General features: G+C 46.1%; 1 protein-coding gene across 4 annotated transcripts in view; it reads right to left on the bottom strand.

Moving 5' to 3' along the window:
* larp1 (La ribonucleoprotein 1, translational regulator) overlaps nucleotides 1-10,522 on the bottom strand; it is a 35,584-nt gene extending 25,062 nt beyond the window's left edge. For 3 of the 4 annotated variants that reach the window (XM_064349715.1, XM_064349716.1, XM_064349718.1), the window contains exon 1: nucleotides 9,833-10,522. In XM_064349715.1, the coding sequence (XP_064205785.1) occupies nucleotides 9,833-10,238 (406 nt within the window). In that variant the 5' untranslated portion in view covers nucleotides 10,239-10,522. The remainder of the gene's footprint in view (nucleotides 1-9,832) is intronic. The other variant, XM_064349717.1, reaches the window with a different exon arrangement.
* Between the last annotated feature and the right edge of the window lie 10,961 nt (nucleotides 10,523-21,483).

Genomic DNA, 21,483 nt, shown 5'->3' with positions numbered 1-21,483 from the left:
GGGGCAGGAGCGTCGCTCCACGAGCCGGGCGCAAACCCACCGCTCCCATTTCGTCCTACTGACCGAGTGTCAACCGCTAACGCTAGCTCCAGTCCAGCCACAGCCTGCACGCACTTCAGCCTGAACTACTGAGAACGTAGCGTGACACCATTTTACTTTCCATTCAACTTCAGCCACAGGCAGGGGTGACATGTCTTTGTACAAGTTTGCATCCTGGCCACCGCAAGAGCAGCTCACAGCGAAACAATTCAGTCACAGACCAGCCCACTGAGATAAGTACTACTGTAAATAAAGCAACAATGACCGCGGTTCTTTTTAATCCACAGATCCATTTCAGGTGCTCTTTTGGTTCCTCACATTTAATTCCTTTCAAGAAACCTGCCGCTCCACCAGCAAGGAATATGACACATGTAAGCATTAAAAAAACCCCCCACACAATCTCCAAAAATGAAACAATTGTGGGGGAGAGGTGTTCCAGAGTCCACAGGGCAGGCAACTCTGAATCCCCTCCCCCTCCCCCCCCAACCCCCCCACGCAGTTGTGGATCTGGTTCCCTGCCATGGTAATTTTGGTACAGAAAATGCCCCCTGTCCATAATGCAGTCTCCTTTCCCACTGTCAGAATAAATGCTAATTATAAATTATATATGGAAGGTGGACTGTTCAATCTCCTTTAAAAAAAAAAACGAAACAACTCTTGCACTCATTTTGCAATTTGACACAAAGCTGAAGACCTAGATTTTAAATACAGGCAACCAGGCCAGCGCCATATTAAGTTTCTGACTGCAGTGCACATGCACTCCTGTACGCCAAATAAGTTCTCCAATGCAAAAACCCTCCTGGGCAGAAATGATTCCTTTATTAAACCTCCAAAGGTCTTCTGAGGATACACACCCTGGGGCGGAGGGGGAATTAAAGTGAACACAGGTAGCCGTCTAGTTTCTCTCGCGGACAAAGGAACTGCACTTGCTGGTCGGTCTCTTAAATGATCACGAATCGTTCCAGAGAAGAAGCAGTGGTGAAGCAGCTCTCATTTGGTCAGACAGAATGGACAACATGGACGGCAGAATGCACACGTTATGGACAGTTATGGAAAGCATAAAGCATAACCGGAGTCACTCTACAGGAAGATGGAGGAATGTTTGCGGTAGACTGAAGGTTGTTAAGAGCTCCCAGTTTGTCTGGGTCTAATTTAACCCTGGGTTGCTCACCTGTCCAAAGCCCTGCACTGCAGCATAGACACACAGTCCAGCACGGAACACTGGTGATCACAGGGCAGCGGGTCATTGGCAGAAGCGGGTGATTGGCTGTAGCAGGTGATTGGCTGTAGGACTGCCCAATGAGGCTCCAGTTGTCAGTCACCATGCAAAAGCAGCGACTGTGATTGGACGCACAGCGTCGATCTGCCTGGCAGCCGGACGCAGGTTTGATAGGTGACACAGGCTAGCTTGTGTTGTGCTGAACTGACAGACTCTGCCACAGCTATGTATGGGTCTTACAGATACAGCTATAGGGGACTGCAAAACACAGGACCTCTTTAAACAGATCCATGCAAGCACTAATATAGCCTACTAACTTCGCATTTTCAAACTTCATCATCTTTTCTGATCAATATATGATGAAGCCAAAAAGTAAAATCATAAAAATAATGTCCTGATATTAATATTTCTGCCTGAACATGTGAGTGAACGCAAAACAGAAGAATATTTACAGAGCAACTTAATCGAAACACATAAGCCTAACAAACGGTAACTCGAGCAGCCAGTAAATGTGTCAGGTGTCACTTTCACCATTTAGACAGGAACGCAAACACAACGCCGCGGCGTTCATCTAAATGAGCGTCGTTTGTGGGCTCAGACTGCGTACGGACAGCGTTTCAGCGCAACGCAGCGCAGGATTTCTCCCTAAAAAACACACCACCGCGGTTCATCCAGTCATTCCTTCTCCCCCTCATGCCAACTGCAGAAAGAGAAACAGAGGAAACAGGCCTATTTTAACACAACCGTCCAGAAGACGGCCGTTGGGCGAGGCCCAGGGCCTCGGACACTCAGAGGACGAACGGTCGGGATTCTCTGCTGCTGCTGCCAGAGCAGTTTTATTATTTAATGTGATTAAGACTGTCACCGGCAACACAGCACGTCATCAACACACCCATATACTGACCCGTCTGAGAAAGAAGCCCCATCCATGCAGCATGTGTTCAGACTGTGCTCAGACTGTGCTCAGAAACACAGGCCCAGTCCACTGCAAGGCACTGAGCACTGAAGACCTTCAGTCGAGTAGCGATATTAACGCGAGCACACAGCTAACGCTCCTGCGCTGACAGGTCACACACCGTTCCTCATTCACAGTCAGTTCAGTTTAATCGATTAACAACGTAAACACATGAAGACCTAACGCTCTGAAGGGTCCATCTGAAGAAGAACTTCAGTGAACTAAAAATGTACTTTTAGTGTCTCAATGTACGCACCAAAAAAAACCTTCGCACCTTTCGATGCTTGAATGGGGGGGGGGGGGGTGCTAAGGAGAAATTAAGAGCATGAGTTAGCAGAGTAACCCCCCCCCCCGCCCACCACCCCCACAAAGCCCAACACCACAGGACTCATGATCTGCCAGTTAGGTTCACCGGAATTCACACGTTAAAACAAAACAGTGCTGAGAAGAAGATGGTCTTTGTTCAAGAGGCTTGATTAGAAACATTGGCGATGGGGAGGGGGGGCGGGGGGTATGGGACATGGGGGGCAGGGGGGCAACATACAATAAGCAGCACCCGTGGGCCGTGCATCGAAGCTTTCATTGATTAAATTATGAGGGGAAAAAGCAGGATGAATTAAACCAGGAGGTAAAAGCTGACAAGTTGGGGCTTATAAATCATAGGCATGGAGTAAAAGCAGCTGTAACAGGGCTTTGCGTTCTGCACCGACTCCAGCGGTGCTGTGGGTGACTGGTAAAGGAAGGGCCATTCCTAGTGTTACAGGACATGGTCTGCAATAACCACACAGACCCCAGCGTCAGACACATACGAACCAAATCTTTACATGTACAATAATTTCTGTTTATTTTTAACCAGGGTTTCCCTTCAAACGTGGGCGTGAAACAGAGCAAAGCCGACAGAAGGCAAACTGGGGGTGGATTTGAATGCACGGAGCCGATAGGGCAGTGGAATGCGCTTTTCAGCAGCACAGCCAATCAGGATGGCCCCCTGGCCTCACTGATATGGCCATGAATTACCGTAGTGTTTCACAGGAAGATCAGCAAACCGAAGAGCATGGCTGCTGTCAACACCCAGCGGAGCCTGAAGCCGCACGCACATGCAGAAACACACAATCATGGGCAAAACGCCTTCAGCTTCGCTTCAGAGTTAGCATTTAAATGCAACTTTCCAGCCTTACATATACGTACATACATATGGAAAACAACACTGAGGTCATACCACAGTTAAATTTAGACCAGCTTCATCAGATTACACATTAACTTTTACAGATAAATTTCCACAATTGTCTTCACTACAGTTGTTTTTTGTTCTCCTTTTATCAACAGTACTGATTGCGAGTATTGTTGATAAAAGTCAAGGTGGTTCCAAAACTACCTTCAGCCGAACACGGCTAAAACGATAAATGAATTCCAAAGAAATAACAAATAAAAATGAATCCTGTACGAGGTGAGTCTCGATGCACCTCAGGGCGCTACTTCAAGAGCCTCCATCTTGGACAGTGATTTAGAGGGCACCAGACGCATCACTTCCTGTTTTCAAAGCAGACCCTTGAACTACGAACTGACAAATAAGGCGAGAACTTCACCCCCGTGTGTGTAAACAGCCACTATGAAATCACTCCGGGAAGGGGGGGGGGTGGGGGTCAAAAAATAAAAACATTGTGCGAAGCTCACAGTTACAGGCTTGCATATTATTCAGACGGTAAAGCACATCGGTGAATATTTTCACTAGCAGGCCAGCGGTCCTTTCTACAGATGGCACCTGTGAGCGTTCACACTCCAGCCAAACAGACTGCGTTCCACGGACATCACAGGGTATTTAAAGGCCCGCAGCGAGGGGGGGGGGGCGACCTCGAACCCCGTCTCCCCCGCGCCGTTCGATCAGACGGGCACGTTCCAAAATCTTAAAGCAAGACCGCTGTCAGGCTACTTCAGTACTGCACATCAGAGGACGGTTTTATGAAACAAAAACATCCAGGCCTGACTGTACAACACACAAGGCAGTGAGAGCGAAGACTATTTACATAACCCTCAACTGAAAACAGGTATGTACAGAAACGCAGATAACATGGCAAAGGCTCTAGTTCATCAACACTTTTTTCCCAACAAAATTTTTCCCATACACACTTACAATATATACACCAACTAGCCTGTAGGCTCAGCAGTTTCATTTCACCATATTTAGCCCAAAACACATCATTTCAAAATAAAACTTTAGTTTAGTTTGGCGAGCTTTACTTTTTGATGGCCTTATGTGAGGTTTAAAAAACCAATAAGACACAAATGATTTAATTTGGCCTGGATTAAGTTCAGAGTAACGGACTTGACACAGCTTGTCAAAAAAAACTGAGAAAAACTGAACTAATTTCAATCTGCCACTCATGATAAAATGCCACCAGACTTTCAGTAAACGAGGTGTGTGCGAAAGAAACCCATATGGACACGGAATACACATCCAAGGGCAGTTATTAGGCAGCCCAAAGCTCAGAGACAAAGTCATCACCAGCACACAAGGGGGCACCCCCAAATCAGCACCCCCAAATCATGGGGGTAAAAAGAAAGGGGGGAAAAATGTTTAGTTACAAAAATGTAAAAAAAAATTAAAAAATTAAAAAAAACTTTGATGGATATCCAGGTCAGCGCCCCCTCCCCCTCCCCCTCACCCTCACCCCCCCTGAGATGCAGCCCACCTGTGAACACACATCAGCACACGGCCTGTGACAGTTCCTGGGAATGAGAACGCCGTCTCCCACACGCTCCGGCCCCTCCCCCGGCTTGGCCCCCCCCCCGTGCCCGCCCGGCCCCACCCCCCCGCCCGCGGCTGCAGCTCCCTGCTCCAGAGGGCGGGGGCTCAGGTGGCTCAGATCACGTAGCGCAGGTGAGCATATCTGCCAAATTCAAGGACGCGTCTTCACCCCCCTCTCCCGAATCAGCCGAGAGCCGGGCGATAAGCCTCACGCCTCGCTGGGGACCCGGCCCGAGCCAAACAGCGCTGCAGGCAGGAGAGCATTTTTAAAAAACACCTTATTAAAATAGCGTTATTACAAGTTCAAGGGGTTTACCCAGGGAAGAACTCCGCAGAGAACACTCAGCCACAAGCACAGGATCCTCCGACATCACCCGCCATACACAGAGCTTATCACCCCCCCCCCCCCGCGACACCCCCATTAGAACCCCCACCGCTCAGCTCCTACCACTGCATGTTCACAGGATCGTGTGAACTCAACTGAGAAACACGGTACACATCAAAGACCGGGAAAAATACACGCAGTCCAACATTTATATTTCCGTAAGACCAGATATAATATCATAGCTAGCGTGCGCGCGCACACACACACACACACACACACACACACACAGACGCAGACACAATTTGTCCTTCGGTCATGTTCAAGATTCGGCTCGAGTATCAATGAGGCAAGCTCCCCACAAGATGAGGTGAATCAAATATGGTGGAAAAGACAGGTGTGTATGCTTCTGTCACTCACTCTCACACACACTCTCTCACACTCTCACACAGACACTCACAGACACTCACACACCTCCAGGCTCCCAAACTACTGCTTTGGGTGCAGGTACTCTGGAAAGGCCTGAAGTGGGGGGGGGGGGGGGTTTGGGGAACAGTCCTGAGGCCACATAGGCCTGAGCAGCCTGCTTCCGCGGACCGCCACACAGCCCCACCCCCACCAAAACAGAGGAGTTTGGCAGAGCCCCCGGGGCGACCTGGCTGGGGGGGGGCAGTACGGGCCCGGCCCACACTCACTGCACCCCGATAAGAGCAGGGCTGGGTGGCAGGCGTGCTGGGACAGATCTTAACAGCTGTGAGAGAGGGCGTGTCCATCGCCACTGCAGCCACTGCCCCCCCCCCACCCCCCCATGATTTACGCCCCTCTCTGCACCAGCAGGAGCACAAACAGAACAGAAGACCGTCTGCCACTCAGAAGAGATTTGGACATTCATTTTTAAATAAATAAAAACACCAAGCAGGAAGGGGTAAAGATGAAAGACGCCTGGTTTACCAAGCAAACCACGTACATACAATACATCCCCCCCCCCCCCCGCCCCCACCTCCAACCCCCCATGACTAAAAATATATTTTAGCAATCTTCGGCACTTTTCATCTCCAGAGGCCCAGAAGTGGGTTAGTTCTGGTTCTGCGTGTGTACGCACGCGCTGGGAGATCACGCAGCTTCACAGCGAGCTGCGAAGGCACCAGGAGCGACTGCTCGTTCTCTCAGAGCAGGCCGGGCGAGCGGCAGCGCTCTCGAAAACTAAAAACATCAATCGGAGCCGAAGTGCTGCACAGGACTCCTGCGATATTTCTCCCAAATAAAACGGGACGGTAGACTGCGGACTGTCCTGCGCCTCCTTCCCTCTTTAGCCCCCCCCGTGTCAGCATTTCTTCCCAGGTCACGACCCCCCCACCACCCAGTCTTGATTCCACGTCAAAGAGGGGTGGGGTGGGAGAAGACTGAAAGATTTTGTGATACAACTTCACGACTTAGCACAGCTGACGAGCTCCAACAGAGGCAATCCCAGGTCAGTCTGGAGAAGACAGAATATTTATTGGAATCCAAGTTGGGCAAAAAGTTGTTTTTTTTGTTTTTTTTTTATAAACGTGCTTGGCAGATGTGCACATCTAACTTTATGCTTTACAAGCAGGAATTTCGTTTTGGGTCAAAGCCGTGAACACTGTCACACAGGGCCGTATGTCACAAGCCTGCAAGACAACAAGTCCAAATAACAGAAACCACTCCAGCACCATGTCCTCATTTAACGTCAAATATTTAAAATATTTCGGTCGGCATGCAAGGCATCGGTGACACAGGAAAACTCCAGTTTTGCAAACCGCCACCCTGGAGATCCATGTAACCAAAAGGCCCCATTTTAGTTCTCTTGAATAATTCATCTTAAATTCCCAACCAATCCTAAAAGTGTTAAGGCTTTTACAATAAAGCTTGCTTCTGGATGAACCGGTGTGAAGCCAAAACGGCTCATTTAAATACAGCATCCCAGAATAATAAATATAATGTTCTCTGACACAGAAAAAACAACAGAATTGGAAGCAAGACAGGAATGCCCAATTGTACATTTGGCATTCCTCTGTCTCAGGAATTAGCTGATGCTAATTCGAGGAAAACCCAGCCAGACCATTTCCCCATGCCCCTGACAGCCTTGGCATGTGGCAGCCAAATACGACAGATTTCACATTCTCACCGATATTTCACAACACCGAGAGGGACCTTGAACAATGTACACGGGACAGGCTCTCACTGCGGGGGCGTGAATTTGACCGTTACAAAATGACAGGGTAGAAATTACCTCTGGTCAGCAAGGTGAGTGAAAAGGTAACACTTAACATGACACTGGAAATATGAGTTTTCTATAAAAAAAGATTTTATTTATGAAGTGTAACCATAGTTTTAAACTTAGTCTGTACACGCTTATAGCAGGCATCCATTATGCTTTTCACTACTTTTAACAGTGTTCAGCACCAATTCTGCTGAAGGCACTAGTAAGACCGACGTTGAAACAGAAAATGTTTACTACTGTGCAGATTCCTGATAGGAAAAAAAAAATCTGATTACCCGGTCCTGACTACGGTAGCCCTGTACTGATACAGGACCGCGTTTCAATGAGTTGCTTTCTGGTACAAGGACCGTTCGCTTATTTCCTGTAAATGCACCCCCCCGCCGATCACGGCAGCACCACGGCAGTAGAAAACAAGCAGTTCTCCCTGACTGTAACCGTGGGGGGAAGGGACGCGTTTGCAAGGCCGCCCTGTATTGTTTACAACTTTCTCAACGCCAACCGTGACTTCGAACTAACGGGATAACTCGAATTAATTCGTCATCTGATCGGTTTCTAGCGTTCCACTTCTTTTTAAGCTGCCCCAAACAAAAATAGCGGTTTAAAGTCATACATCTGATGGGATCACATGGCTGAAACCACGTTGTCTTGATACTAAAGGATTGTGGGATAGAATAACTTTGAAACGCCAACACAAGGACACTTTTTCTTCCAAAAAAAAAATCAAAAGTAGACGATTAATACAGAGGACCAGTGTACAAGCTGCTTATACATGTTGCATTTTGCAACCATTTCTCTGTAGAAACTACCGAAATATAAATTATATCAGGTGTTAGCGAGCTAGCCAGATCTTGTTCGTTGACGTGACGAGGTATCCAGCAAGAAACCTCATTAAGACGGCTAGTCACATGTGTAGCCAAGTACCACAAGTAAGCATTTATAACGATAAAATCGCAGCTGGACAACAAGCCAACTAAAGTTTTCGTAACGTTGAAAAATCTTGGACTAAGGCGGACTCACACGTGGACAGAACACGTGATGTTCCATAACAAACCTGCAATTTAACGACCCTTTCCAGTTAAATTCGGTCTTTATACAGTGAAGGTCATCTCCAGACGATGCCTTCCCCCAAACCAAATGTAGTGCTATGCATGAAAATAATATCAAAATGCTGACTGTGGCCTGTCCGTCTTTCACTATCCAATTAGCTAGCTATTAGATAGCTTGTTAGCCAACAACTAGTAGGCCCCAGGATGGCTTTGCCATCTAGCTGCAACTTTGGTTTAGATAGCTAAACTAAATAACTTGTCCTTCTAGACATTCAGGACTGCTAGACAGCATTCCAAATTAGCTAGCAAGTCTGCGTTTTTTTTTTATTATGCTCTGAAGCTTTGTCATAAATTGGCTCGCCAGCCAGACGCAACGCTGGAGGGGCAAAGTCACCATGTCATGAGCGTATGGTTAGCTAGCGTTAGCCAGGCAAATTAGCAAACCGGCTATTCCGTCTTCTGCACGCTGTTAGCAAAGATGTTAAGACGGCCAACAAACAATGGATCACATCCTCCCTGACTAGTGCACGGGCTTAATGGTTTATATCTAAATATATTTACCGCTGAATATTTACAATACGCTCAAATAAAGAGTGGTAACAAGTACCATTTAACCAGTTGTACAAGCCAGCTGGCAAGCATTGTGCAATGACAACGTGGGATTAGCTTGTGGCAGCTCAACCACCGCTAACGTTAGCTAAGCAACGGTACTACCGTTAGGCAGTGACCTGGACAACATTCTGATAGGGATATTAGTCTATAGAGACTTGGACACTACCACGAAGGTACAACACAAGGGCCTGTCATATTAACCAGCCAGCCAGATAGTGCTACATATCATACCACCCACAAATATGCAACGACCCATATTAGCAGCTTGATAATAGATTACTCACTGTTAGTCTAACTGGAGAAGTTAGTTCCTACATATGATTTCGTAGCTATCATACAACATTTCAAACCCAATCAGCTGACTACTTGGGCAGCTAGGTAGTTGATACAGGCGTAAAGCATCCCCTTATTCCTAAAATAGTTTTAGGCCTTACTCTATATATAGAGCATTCTGGTAGTTAGCTTGCTAATGTGCAGTGCAGCATTACCCCTGTAACTCCCCACCGTCCTATCGCGGGTTGGTTCTGGCTGTCCAATGTCCGATAAGAAACACAAGCAAGCGAGTTAAATGCCGACAGCAATAAAAACACACATTAACAAGCATCTAGCGACTATGGCTGAACGTGAATAACCAGGGGAGGTACACACCATGATGAGTTTGCCCATTCACACTGACCACGGTCACTGCGTTCATTTTCTTAGTCCACGGGTTAACCTTGGGCGGGGGGGCTTCGGCAAACTCCTTTTTGCTGCATTTAAGATCTTCCTCCATTTGCCCATCGGAATCTTTGAGATGGGTCGCTTCTTTATCGAGGTTGATCTTTTCCTGGCTGTTGCTCTCATCTTTCACCTGCTTTTTGCTCGGCTCCTTCATGGCAAACACTCCCTGTTCCGACTCGCCTCCCTTGACTTTGCTCCCCTCGTCTGCAGCAGACGTCGCCTTCGCCCCCTTCTCAAGACATTCATCTCCTTGTTGCATTTTGCTTGCATGCCCGTGCTCCTCTTGCTTCAACAGAGGATTGTTCGGTAGGAGAGTCTCCACCTGAGTGGCCATTTCTCCTTTTCCTCAACCCCCAAATTCGCCTTCAAATCGAGAGCAAAAAATATTGTAATCCGCAATTCAACTCGTCTCTATCTTTTCTCCACTCCACCCCTAGACCAAATACTCTTTAGTCTAAGATGCAGAGTGGTCCGTTTAAATTAAAACATATAAAAAAACACCACCGAACACCTCTTTAAAAATTTCTTGCTAATCTCCACCACTAGCAGCAATATGGAAGAACACCACGCGATCGGGAGGTACGCGCACGTACGCCCAACCTGGGAACGAGCACGCAAAGATGCGCGTGAGAGAGGCGTAATAATGATGACGTAGCTCTCAACGCTGCCTTGCAGAAATGAATTTACGAAGCGTTTGCTCCACTTCACCATATTTGCCCATATGCACGTGTTGAATGCAGGAGGAGCACGTGTGTCCGTCCACATGTTGGAAATGTTACGCGCTTGTAGTCGCAGCTTTTGGATGTACGCCATGCCTCCGTAATGGTCGTTTAATAGTATGTTTATACCGCGTGTTAAATAGTACATGCGTTTCAATGGCGTTCAACGATTTTTAAAATCCCACTGTGTCTGCTGTGTCATAGTCTCTAATTTGTTTGGAAATGGTAAATGGTAAATGGACTGCATTTATATAGCGCTTTTATCCAAAGCGCTTTACAATTGATGCCTCTCATTCGCCAGAGCAGTTAGGGGTTAGGTGTCTTGCTCAAGGACACTTCGACATGCCCAGTGCGGGGTTTGAACCGGCAACCCTCCGACTGCCAGACAATCGGTCTTACCTCCTGAGCTATGTCGCCCAGGAAAAAAGTTGCAGTACAGTGTGAACAGTACATCCCAGGCAGTGATTGGCTACTGTAAGGCGGGCCTATTTAGCGTGTCCACATGGGCCTATGTACACATTTAACACGCACTTTTCATAAGTTCACAATAATATAAAATGAAAGGTCACACAAACCATGCACACAACTGCGGAATAGTGCCTGTACTCTCATAAGACATTTTTAATTTATTTAATTGGATCCAATTTCTGGTTCTGATAGTGGTGATGAGTTCTAAAAATACCCTGTGGGTTGAATGTGGGTTGAGTATAGGCTTAGCAATCACATATTGGGCATAGTAAGTGATCATCTGTTTGCTGTGAAGCTAGTAAAGGTTTATATTTTGAGTGCATATTTATGTCGACAAAACAACCCTCAAGCAGAGGCCACATTCTGCTTGTAGGTTGCTGTGGTCAGTCAGTGCACATTCCTGCAGATTAGCACATATTTCCCAAGTCTTATTGCACCTAATACGGCCAGTTTTCCTGAGGATCCCTTTCACCGCTTAAACACTTGTAAACTGTGACGCTGTAGTTACGCTGTAGTTATGGAAGCCCAAACCCACGAGCGCCTGTACTAGCTGATCCTGTGAAAACAGGTCATGTGATTCCCGCGTTGGGGGAGGGACAAAAAGGGAGAGTAGCAGTTGTTAGAGCTCCCCCAGAATATTCTCAAGCCAACACCCAAAATGTGTGCTTACTCTACGTTGCTTTGGCAACGTTCCCTTCTTCCTCATACCTGTAGTACAACGAACACCTGAAGGCAGGACCTGTCAAACTGTGACAGGGGCCACGGGCAGCCAATAAGGGCTTAGCGAAGAGGTTGCCAGGTTTGGCTGCCATCGGTTCTGCTGTTATTCATCCAGGCCAATATCTTACTTATTTTGGTCCAGCCGAAATCTCAGGGAACCCCGACCAGCACTGGAATGTGTGTGGAAAGGGGACGGGGAAAGGCCTGGAAACGCCAGAAAGATTCCAGAGAGAGCTTCTTTTTTTTTTTTTTTTTTGTGTCACCCACCTGGAAGCGTTTGTGCTCCTGTTGAAAACGCAAACAGCGAAATGTCGTGTTTTTGCCAAAGCAAACCCAAAGGAGGAGGACAGCACGTGGGTGGGTTGTGGGGGTGGGGGGCGGGAGGTTTGGGAGGGTGGGGGTGGGGGGGTGAGATGCAGACGACACACACAATGACACGCAGCGGTAACGGTAACAAAGGGCCTGGTTTCTCTGACCCCGTGCGCCGTGCGAGTCCCCATGACCGACCACAACAGCGCAGCTGACAGACAAATGAGTTGCTTACCCAGGGGAAACGCGCGTGTGGAAAACAGCTTTCCTCGCGAAAGACTGCTAATTAGCCAAATCACATGATCCACAACAGAAAAAAGAAAAAAAATTAGAATTTTTAATGCTTTGAGTATTCCAAGGTTTGAGCACAATCAACAGGTGGTATTTTTTTCATTTTCATATCTTAAAGAGATGTGGACACAAACAATGCACTTTTTTTGTTGTCATAACTTATACCTTGAAAATGGATAATTAAGTAATTCAATAAATGAATAAATAACAAAAATATTTAATAAACTCAAATACATACACCCATACAAACAGACACACAAACATACCCATTAATAAAATGTTAAATGAATGGATAACATGAGGTCATTTACTATGAAAACTCCACCCACAAGTCTTATAAGGAATCTGATTGGACAGAGACAAAAGTCAGAGTGCACAATGTGGGCCAGTGTCTGTCTCTCATATGTCAAAACCTAGGGGAGCCGACCTGCACCTGATACTTATGTCCCAGTACTGTCCCATCCATCCATTAGCCATGCCTCATCCATCATTATCTATACCACATCCATCCATTATCCATGCTCCATCCATCCATTATCTATATCCCATCCATCCATTATCCATGCTCCATCCATCCATTATCTATATCCCATCCATCCATTATCCATGCCCCATCCATCCATTATCTATATCCCATCCATCCATTATCCATGCCCCATCCATCCATTATCTATATCTCATCCATCCATTGTCCATGCTCCATCCATCCATTATCTATACCCGCTTATCCTGGGCAGGGTTTCAGGTTCCATCACAGGGCACACATACCATTCACTCACACACTCATCCCTAGGGGCAATTTAGAGTCTCCAATTAACCTAGCCTGCAGGTCTTTGGACTGTGGGAAGAAACCAGAGCACCCAAAGGAAACCCACATGGACACGGGGAGGACATGCAAACTCCACACAGACAGGCCCCCGGCTGGATTCGGACCCAGGACTGTCGCCTCTTGCCGTGAGTTGACAGTGCTACCCACTGCACCACTGTGCCAGTACTGTTCCAGTACAAAAACGACTGGGTCCAGTGGCATCCACAATTATTCTTAAGGAACGAGCGACCTTTACTAATATTGATTTTATACATTAATTCTCCATTAGTAGCTGTATCACATATTTTGTTTATTAGTTTACTGATGTTTTGATCCGTGCTGTGAGTAATTCATTAACTTAGTAAATCGGTATATGACTGAAGTCCACCCCATGTTAATGATTACAAGAACAAAAGTTTGTGTATCAAATAGGATTTATTTATGAGAAATGTGGACGAAAACACTGCACTGTACGTTGTGTTCACTCATAAAACTGCAACTGTGGATGAAAAGGAGTTTGATAATCCCTTGCTGCATGTTGGCACTTGTTGATGTTGAAACCTTTCCCCCAAATTTCCACAACGCTCTTGCTCTTATGTACTCATATCAACAAATAATACTGTTAATATAAAAATAATTTCTCTCTCGCCTCCACTCTCCCCAACAACCCTCTCTCCCTCTCATAGTCTCTCTCTCTCCCTCACCCTCTCTCCCCTCCTCTCTAGCTCTCTTCCTCTCTCTCCCTCCCTCTCTCTCTGTCTCTCTCTCTCTCACACACACACACACACACACACACAAACGCACACAGACACACACTCACACACACACACGTGCACACACACGCACACACACACAGACACACACACTCACACACACACGCACACAACCAGCCCTTTTCCCGTGAGCTCCTGTTGTTGCCATAGGGCAATAAACACAGTGATATTCCAGCCAACTGCAGAATCCCTTTCTTTGCCGCCGATGACATCAGCGGCGTGCAAAGCTCCCCGCCATTGTGCTGCCCATTGGCCCTTCTCTGCCCTCTTCAGTAATGTAATCGCCTGTTGAATGGCTGCAATAAAAACTCCAGTCAGCAGCTGGTCAGCAAATCACAACTGAAAGCTTCGAACAGTGGAACTGCTTCGTAAGCACCACACGCCGGGGGCATTGTGGATATAGATAGGTCGGGGAAATGGCGGACTGAATTTTTGTACTTTGCTGCCGAAGTTGGGGGGAGGGCGTCCAACTTTGTTGTTTTTTTTTTTGATGGACCAGGAACACCGTAATCCAAAACTTCAGACACTCCAACCTCAGCTAGAAACCGGAAAGTGTAGATCAGAGTGTGTAAACTGGAATTAATCTGCATGTGTAAGTACTGAACGGTGAAAGGGCAGGTACCCTCTGTTGAAGAGAGAGAGAGGTCATTTGGGATCCTGTATTGCAGCTTCCAACCAATCACCAAGCTTTGAACCTCAAACCCTTTCTGTTTGTTGACGAGCACCTTGGCAGGCCACCCTCGCTTATATCTTGAGTGTATGTGTGTGTGTGTGTGAGAGAGAGATAGAGTGAGTGTGTTTTTATATGTGTGTGTGTGCATAACGTGTATGCGTGTGTGAGTATGTGTGAGTATGTGTGTGTGAGTGTGTGTGTGAGAGAGAGAGAAAGAGAGAGAGAAAGTGTGTGTGCACACGCGTGTGTGTGAGAGAGTGTGTGTGCGTGCGCGTGTGAGTGTGTGTGTGAGAGAGAGAGAGAAAGTGTGTGTGCACACGCGTGTGTGTGAGAGAGTGTGTGTGTGCGTACATGTGCATGTACATGTGCATGTGTATGACTGCGGGACACAAAGCAGTCCTATACAGGTGCATCTGCTGGGTGTGCAGGCGAAGCTTGTGGCAGAAAAAGGCACAGACACTTCCAGTATTCATTTAATTTATTTTTACAAAACGAAGGGAGGCCACTGTAAAATATTCAAACAATAACACCCAGCACACCATCAATGCCAACGCATAGAAAACACAGAACCACAAACGCAAAATACGGTCAGACATACTTTTAAAGTATACTACGAAATGGACCTGTTTCACCTCGATCTGAAAACCACTCTTGAGTCACTTTGTCTTCTGTGTGACTGCAGTTATAACTGCACTGTTTGCACTGAGAGGCTTTTCAGGCTTTCCTGTGACTGTGAAAATACTGTAGGCACAGGAGGACTCGGTCTCTGGAGTATATTTAGGAAAGGCCTGTGTGCCCTAACATGTCTTGCATCGTAAGGAATGATTATTACTCCCCAAGAATTTACAGTGTAGATCAGTACGGTCCCGAATCAGGGTTGGACAAAATTAATGCGATAAACAGGGTGACATTCACTGAAATGTACTCAATTCTGTCTCATGCAGAAACTGGAAAAATGAGGCCTAAATCCATAGATCACGGAGTTCTTTCAATGATTAGTTCGAAAGTTTGGGTTTAAAATTGCCTCAGTAATTTACGGGCCTATCATTCATTTGGACGATTTAACCTGCTGGAAATGTACAGCAGGAGCCTGATAGATACAGTACATCATGATTCATTCAGTGACCCAGTTTGAATAGGGGGGGGGGGGTTGACTCAGGAAGATTGAAAGTTACCCATACGAGCGTGGTCTTGTCAAATATGCAAAAAGTACTGTAGGCGACAGTTTCTTTCCCCCCAAAAAAATCCTTCAGGTTATGTCAACTTTCGTCTGCTTTTGTACTCTTCAGAAGGATGGAGAGTTTGACTCTTTGAGCACGTCTAAAAAGTTTAAATGAACTGGAAACGATACATGCACCTGCCCTCCAAAACAAATAAACAAATAAAAAAGTAAATCAGTGAGTAAGAATGTTATTTTCCTGCCGTGTTTCAGCACACTGTGAGGACCCTGAGGCCTGCCGTTGACGTAGGTATAAACGCACGGACCTCTCCTCTCCGAGGAGTCTGGGAAATGTTCAGCCGGCTGCAATCGACTCCTCCCAGCCCAAGTGCAGCTATCAGGGCCGTCCCGCGGCCTGGGTGGGGCGGGAACCGGGGGCATGCCGGCCTCAGATAGAGACCCCGCCCCCCCCCCCCCCAAGCAGCTATGCCCATGTGACGCCCCCTCGCCCCATAGCTCTTGACGTCTAATCAATCCCCATGTAGCGTCGTACCATGCTTTTGTCATCCCCCCCCCGACCCCCCCGGGACTCAACCCTGTACCCCCTTTCAGTTCACACTCTCCTGCAGAGTAACGTGACGGTGTTTTCGTGGCATCACAAAGTACAGCGCGGGTGGTCAATAAAACTCTTCATCTGGCTGCCCCGACACCTTCTGAACATTGCGCTTGTGTGTAAGTCACCCTCGCGAGTCAAAGTGCCAGCGTGCAGACGGAGGTTAGCACCTCTGAATCGCCGTGAAGTTCATGCGCTTCACAAAAATCATAAATATTTATGAGCATATGGTCATGTGGGACGGTAGTTTCTTGGTATTCTGAGTAAGCACAGAAGTCCTGAAACCTATACTCTCCGCCACGGAGCCGGCCTTCATATTTAATTACATAAGGTGGCTTGCTGGGACGCTCTTCCAAACCGGGCAGAGGCCCAAAATATCTCGCAAAAATACAGTGCTCTACAGCGCCCTCTTGTGGTCTGCATGAATTATTCGATGAATAATTTGTTGTTCCGTGTCAAAAAACGCCAGTCCGTGATGTGGACAAAGAAAGCCACAGACAGATCGGTACCAGTGGTTGCAGGACTACTCAGCACCAGTGAATAAAATAGCGCAGCCGTAAATAATATTTGGCAAAAAGCACAGCCCTTTCTTGATAATCCTCAAGTATGTTTGAGCGCAACGCAGTTTCATAGGTATTGTTCTTGCATTATACGCACTGTAGGTCATTATTGGTACCCTGGGTAAAGATGAGCAGAAAAGCCAGTATAAAATGAACATCCAGTGATGAGCTATATTGTATGTTCAAAACGGAAAAACATTTGTATTCATACAAATACAACCCAATAGATATTTTTAAATAATTAATTTTAGTTCCCAAAAAGATAAGTGTCAAAATGACTGGCACCAGTTATTGCAGGTGTGGCCATTATTTCACAAAGCATTGCAGAAGGGGTTATTACTCGACCATCCCTGCATAAAGAATATTTAACGATCCTTCGAATCCTCCGGGCTGCACAACTCCAATTTAAATGAGAAATTATTGATGGGGTTCAAGACAAGGGGCCAGTTTTTTTTAGCTTCCTGGCCGAGGCTAAGAAGCCTAAGATGTAACCCAGCTCTCTGTGCTGTCCAAGACTGTCCCAGACGTATCATTGCTTTAGCAGTAAACGCCAAGTACAAGCCAGCAGATATCGCTAAAGCAATTAAACTGATAAGGGAGATTCAAAGGAGTACAGAAACGGCTCCGCAAATTCCTCCACAGTATTCTCTTTGATCAATGACATCTGAATATATTGCCTTAGCGTAGCTGATCAACAGAATGACAGGATGATTGGCTGTTTATTAGAAACGGCTTAAAAAACTAAAATGAGACGTTGGTTAACATTGATCCTTGGTTAATGCGACCCGTATGTTTGGACATACTGTATAAATATGGAACTTGTTTTTAGTTAGTGAGGCAACGGGCCTACACAATGATAAACGCATACGCATATAACTTATCAGCCAATCATCTGCAGGGATTTAGATTTGGTTGCAGGGGAGGAAAGCAAGTTTATCTGACTCCATTAACTTCAAAGCCTGTCACCTGAATGTTGGTGTGAACACAGGTCTGCATATACCTGTGTTGACCAGAGTGTGCTGAAATAATGGGCGGAACAACCCTGAATACTGGAGAGCAAGACAATCTACTGCTGCCAGGCATTCATCTAGCTGTTCACTAACACTAAGACCTTCTGTCCTAGCAGGTAAAGGTGTAACTCATCCGGGGATCTTTCAAATAACGTTTTTGCACCAAGAAGAACCGACTTCAACCGGAAGAAAATATGGTTGTCTGGATACCAAAATGAACAGCTATACTAGGGAGTCCTAACTAAGGTTACTCCATCTGGTGAGTAAGACTAATCTAAGTGTCCCAGACCATCCACCAACTCATCCATCCATTATCTATACCCGCTTATCCTGAGCAGGGTCGCTGGAGCCTATCCCAGCATGCACTGTGCGAGAGGCAGGAATGCACCCTGGACAGGCCGCCAAGCTATCGCAGGGCACACACACACCATTCACTCACACCTATGGGCAATTTAGAGTCTCCAATTAGCCTAGCTGCGTGTCTTTGGACTGTGAGATGAAACCGGAGTAGCCGGAGGAAACCCACGCGGACACGGGGAGAACACGCGAAGCTCCAAGCCGAGACTCTAACCCACGACCTTCTTGCTGTGAGGCGACAGCGCTGCCCCCTGCGCTGACCTGAACCGCTGTCCCGGAGCGGCTGCAGGTCCAGCACACCCTCACAGGGACTCGCACAGCAGCTCCCAGCAAAGAGGACCGTTTGCACGGCTGGCCCGCTCGTCTGCCTGACTCAAACACACCCGTGTGACCTGCGTACTCCCCTGCATGGGTCAAAGGGTGATAGGCCCCTCTCACCCCTCTCACTCTCAAAGTTCACACTTTCACAGAAACCTGCCATTCATTTCCTCCTACCATAATCCATGCATTTACATCTACCTTAAAACTTACATGTGCACATACGTACCCATCTCCAACACACAATCCCATCCATCCATCCATTATCTAACCCGCTTGTTTTGGTCAGGGTCGCAAGGGGAGCTGGAGCCTATCCCAGCATGCACTGGGTGAGAGGCAGGAATACATGCCTTCTTTTTTTTCTTTTTTTTTTGAGAGTGAACCGCGTAGCATTTCTTTCACAGTAGACGGCAGCAAAACACAAGCATCTGAAGTGGAGACTTTTGAAACCGACATTTATTCAGTTCTATTGAAAAACTGGGCTATGCAATAGCTACGTGTGCTTTGCTGCCATCTACTGCAAAAGTAATGCTACATCTTGGATATGAAAGAAAGAAATATTTTGTGTTCTCAGCTGATGCAATTTACTCGGTCTACCCCACTGGCAGCAAAACGGGAAGCTATCTCTCAGCCAATCAAAATTAAAAGGGAGAATAAAAAGGAGAACTGACATTTGTTCAGTTCTATTGAACTTGGGCTCTCCCCTCAATGGTCTTGAAATACATTTCATGAGCTTAACCCTCCAGGACCCAGTGTTGCACAAAAAAAAAAAAAAAAAAAAAAAAGGCATTCTATTTTCAGGCATTCTAGAAACACGACTTCCCTTATTCCGTTCACCATTCAGCTTGGAACAGCATTTTCCAGTTCCTTTGGCCCTATACTATATTTTAGCAACATGCTTGGAGTGAAACATTTTCTACTGTAACTCAGAATGTCTAGAGTACACACAACATAGGTTTAAAAATGTAATTCATCAATGTCTATAACAAATAGATGATTAGATAGATTGATAGATACACAAACCAAACCAACACCAATAATAAATATAATACAAAAGTATAAATATTAAATCCTACACATAATTCAATAATACACAGCGCTACATCTACATACTCCACAAAACAGCAACATCCCCACATCCCATCCTCAGTAACAATAGACTGCTCCCGGAACTCTAAATAGGTAAGGGGGGGTCGGGCTTTACACCACTCCAGGTGCCCCTTGGCATTGCACGTGGTAATCTTAGACTTGTGTGCCCGCTCGGCCATGGAAACTAATTTCATGAAGCTCCAGACAAACAGTTCTTTTGCTGACATTGCAATATACAGTATACAACAGAAGTGAGTACACCCCTGTGCAATATCACTTAAATGTCAAATGATTTAACATTGTACCACCTTACAGTAATTGCACTACTTCTAAGTTGAACAGTAGGGTATTTGCTCTTGTGTAAAAATAATAACTAACAGTTTAGATTTACTATATTAAAAATACAGGCCCCACAGTAGGAACTCAATGCAACAAAAGTCAGTTCACCTTTCATTACTGAGATTCAAATCTTTTATTTTTTCAATACTTCGTATGTCCACCTTTATTTTTGATGACAGACTCAATCCTCCTCGGCATGGAGGATACCAATGTTGCAAAATTTCTGGATAGATGTTCTGCCATTCTTCAGAGACAATCGTTTTCAGTTGCTCTTTGCTGGAGGGGTTGTGTTGTTGCTCTACCTCTCTTTAAAATACCCCAAAGGTGTTCTATTGGATTCAAGTCAGGCGACATACTTGGCCAGGTCATAGTTTTTACTTTTTTCTTCTTTAGAAACTCTTGTTTGATTTTGGCAGTGTGCTTTGGATCGTTATCATGCTGGAATATTCCTCTTCTGCCAAGCTTCTGGAGACTGGGAGTCATCTTGTCAGCCAGTATTTTGGCATATCCACAAACATTCATGGTGCCATCTATAAATGTCATCTCCCCAACACCTTTTGCACTCATGCAGCCCCATATCATCACACTCCCACCTCTGTGCTTCACTGTCGGGACTGTGCATTCACTGTGGTAGTCCTGACCAGGTTCATGCCAAACATGCTGGAACCCATCTGAGCCGATCAAATTTATCTTGGTCTCATCTGACCAAAGAATGTGCTCCCAATATTTATCAGGCTTCTTTTCATGTTCTCTAGCAAAGTTTAAAAGAGGCTGACGTTATGCAATGTCCTTCGCACCGTCTGAGCTGCCACAGAAACTCCTATTTCCATTGATAACCCCTGTGCCAAGTCTGAAGCACTTGCCCGTCTGTTTTTCAGAGCTAGATTGTGCAAGCAGCGCACTGTCCGTGCCTATACCTCTGATTACTGCTGTAACTGTTTCTACTGATTTTTAGTTGGTCACCCGTCTTCCTGTATCCCTCTCCATCTTTGTGAAGTCTCACAATCAGATTTTTCAGTTCCTCTGGCAATTCTTTTCCATGTGGAGCCATGATGCAGACATGCAGATAGACACAGCCCATAGGTCCAAAATTGAGAACGTTCTGGTGTTCACAGGTCATTTTATAACCATGTTCATGCAATTAGGCTAATTGGAAATCACACGTGTACTCAACTTTGTTTCAATGATCACAGGTTTTCTAACTTGTGTGTCAGTGATCACAGGTGTATTCACTTTTGTTGCATTGAGTTTCTACTTTGAGGTCTGTATTTTCAATATAGTCTTTCTAAAGTATTTTTTTTTGGTTGTTCATAAGAGGAAATACTCTACTTGGCAACTTAGAAATAATGCCATTATTGAGAGGTGATACAATT

The sequence above is a fragment of the Anguilla rostrata genome, chromosome 9, assembly GCF_018555375.3.
Source record: "Anguilla rostrata isolate EN2019 chromosome 9, ASM1855537v3, whole genome shotgun sequence".
NCBI classification, from domain to species: Eukaryota; Metazoa; Chordata; class Actinopteri; order Anguilliformes; family Anguillidae; genus Anguilla; species Anguilla rostrata.
This window is presented reverse-complemented; position numbering and strand designations above follow the sequence as displayed.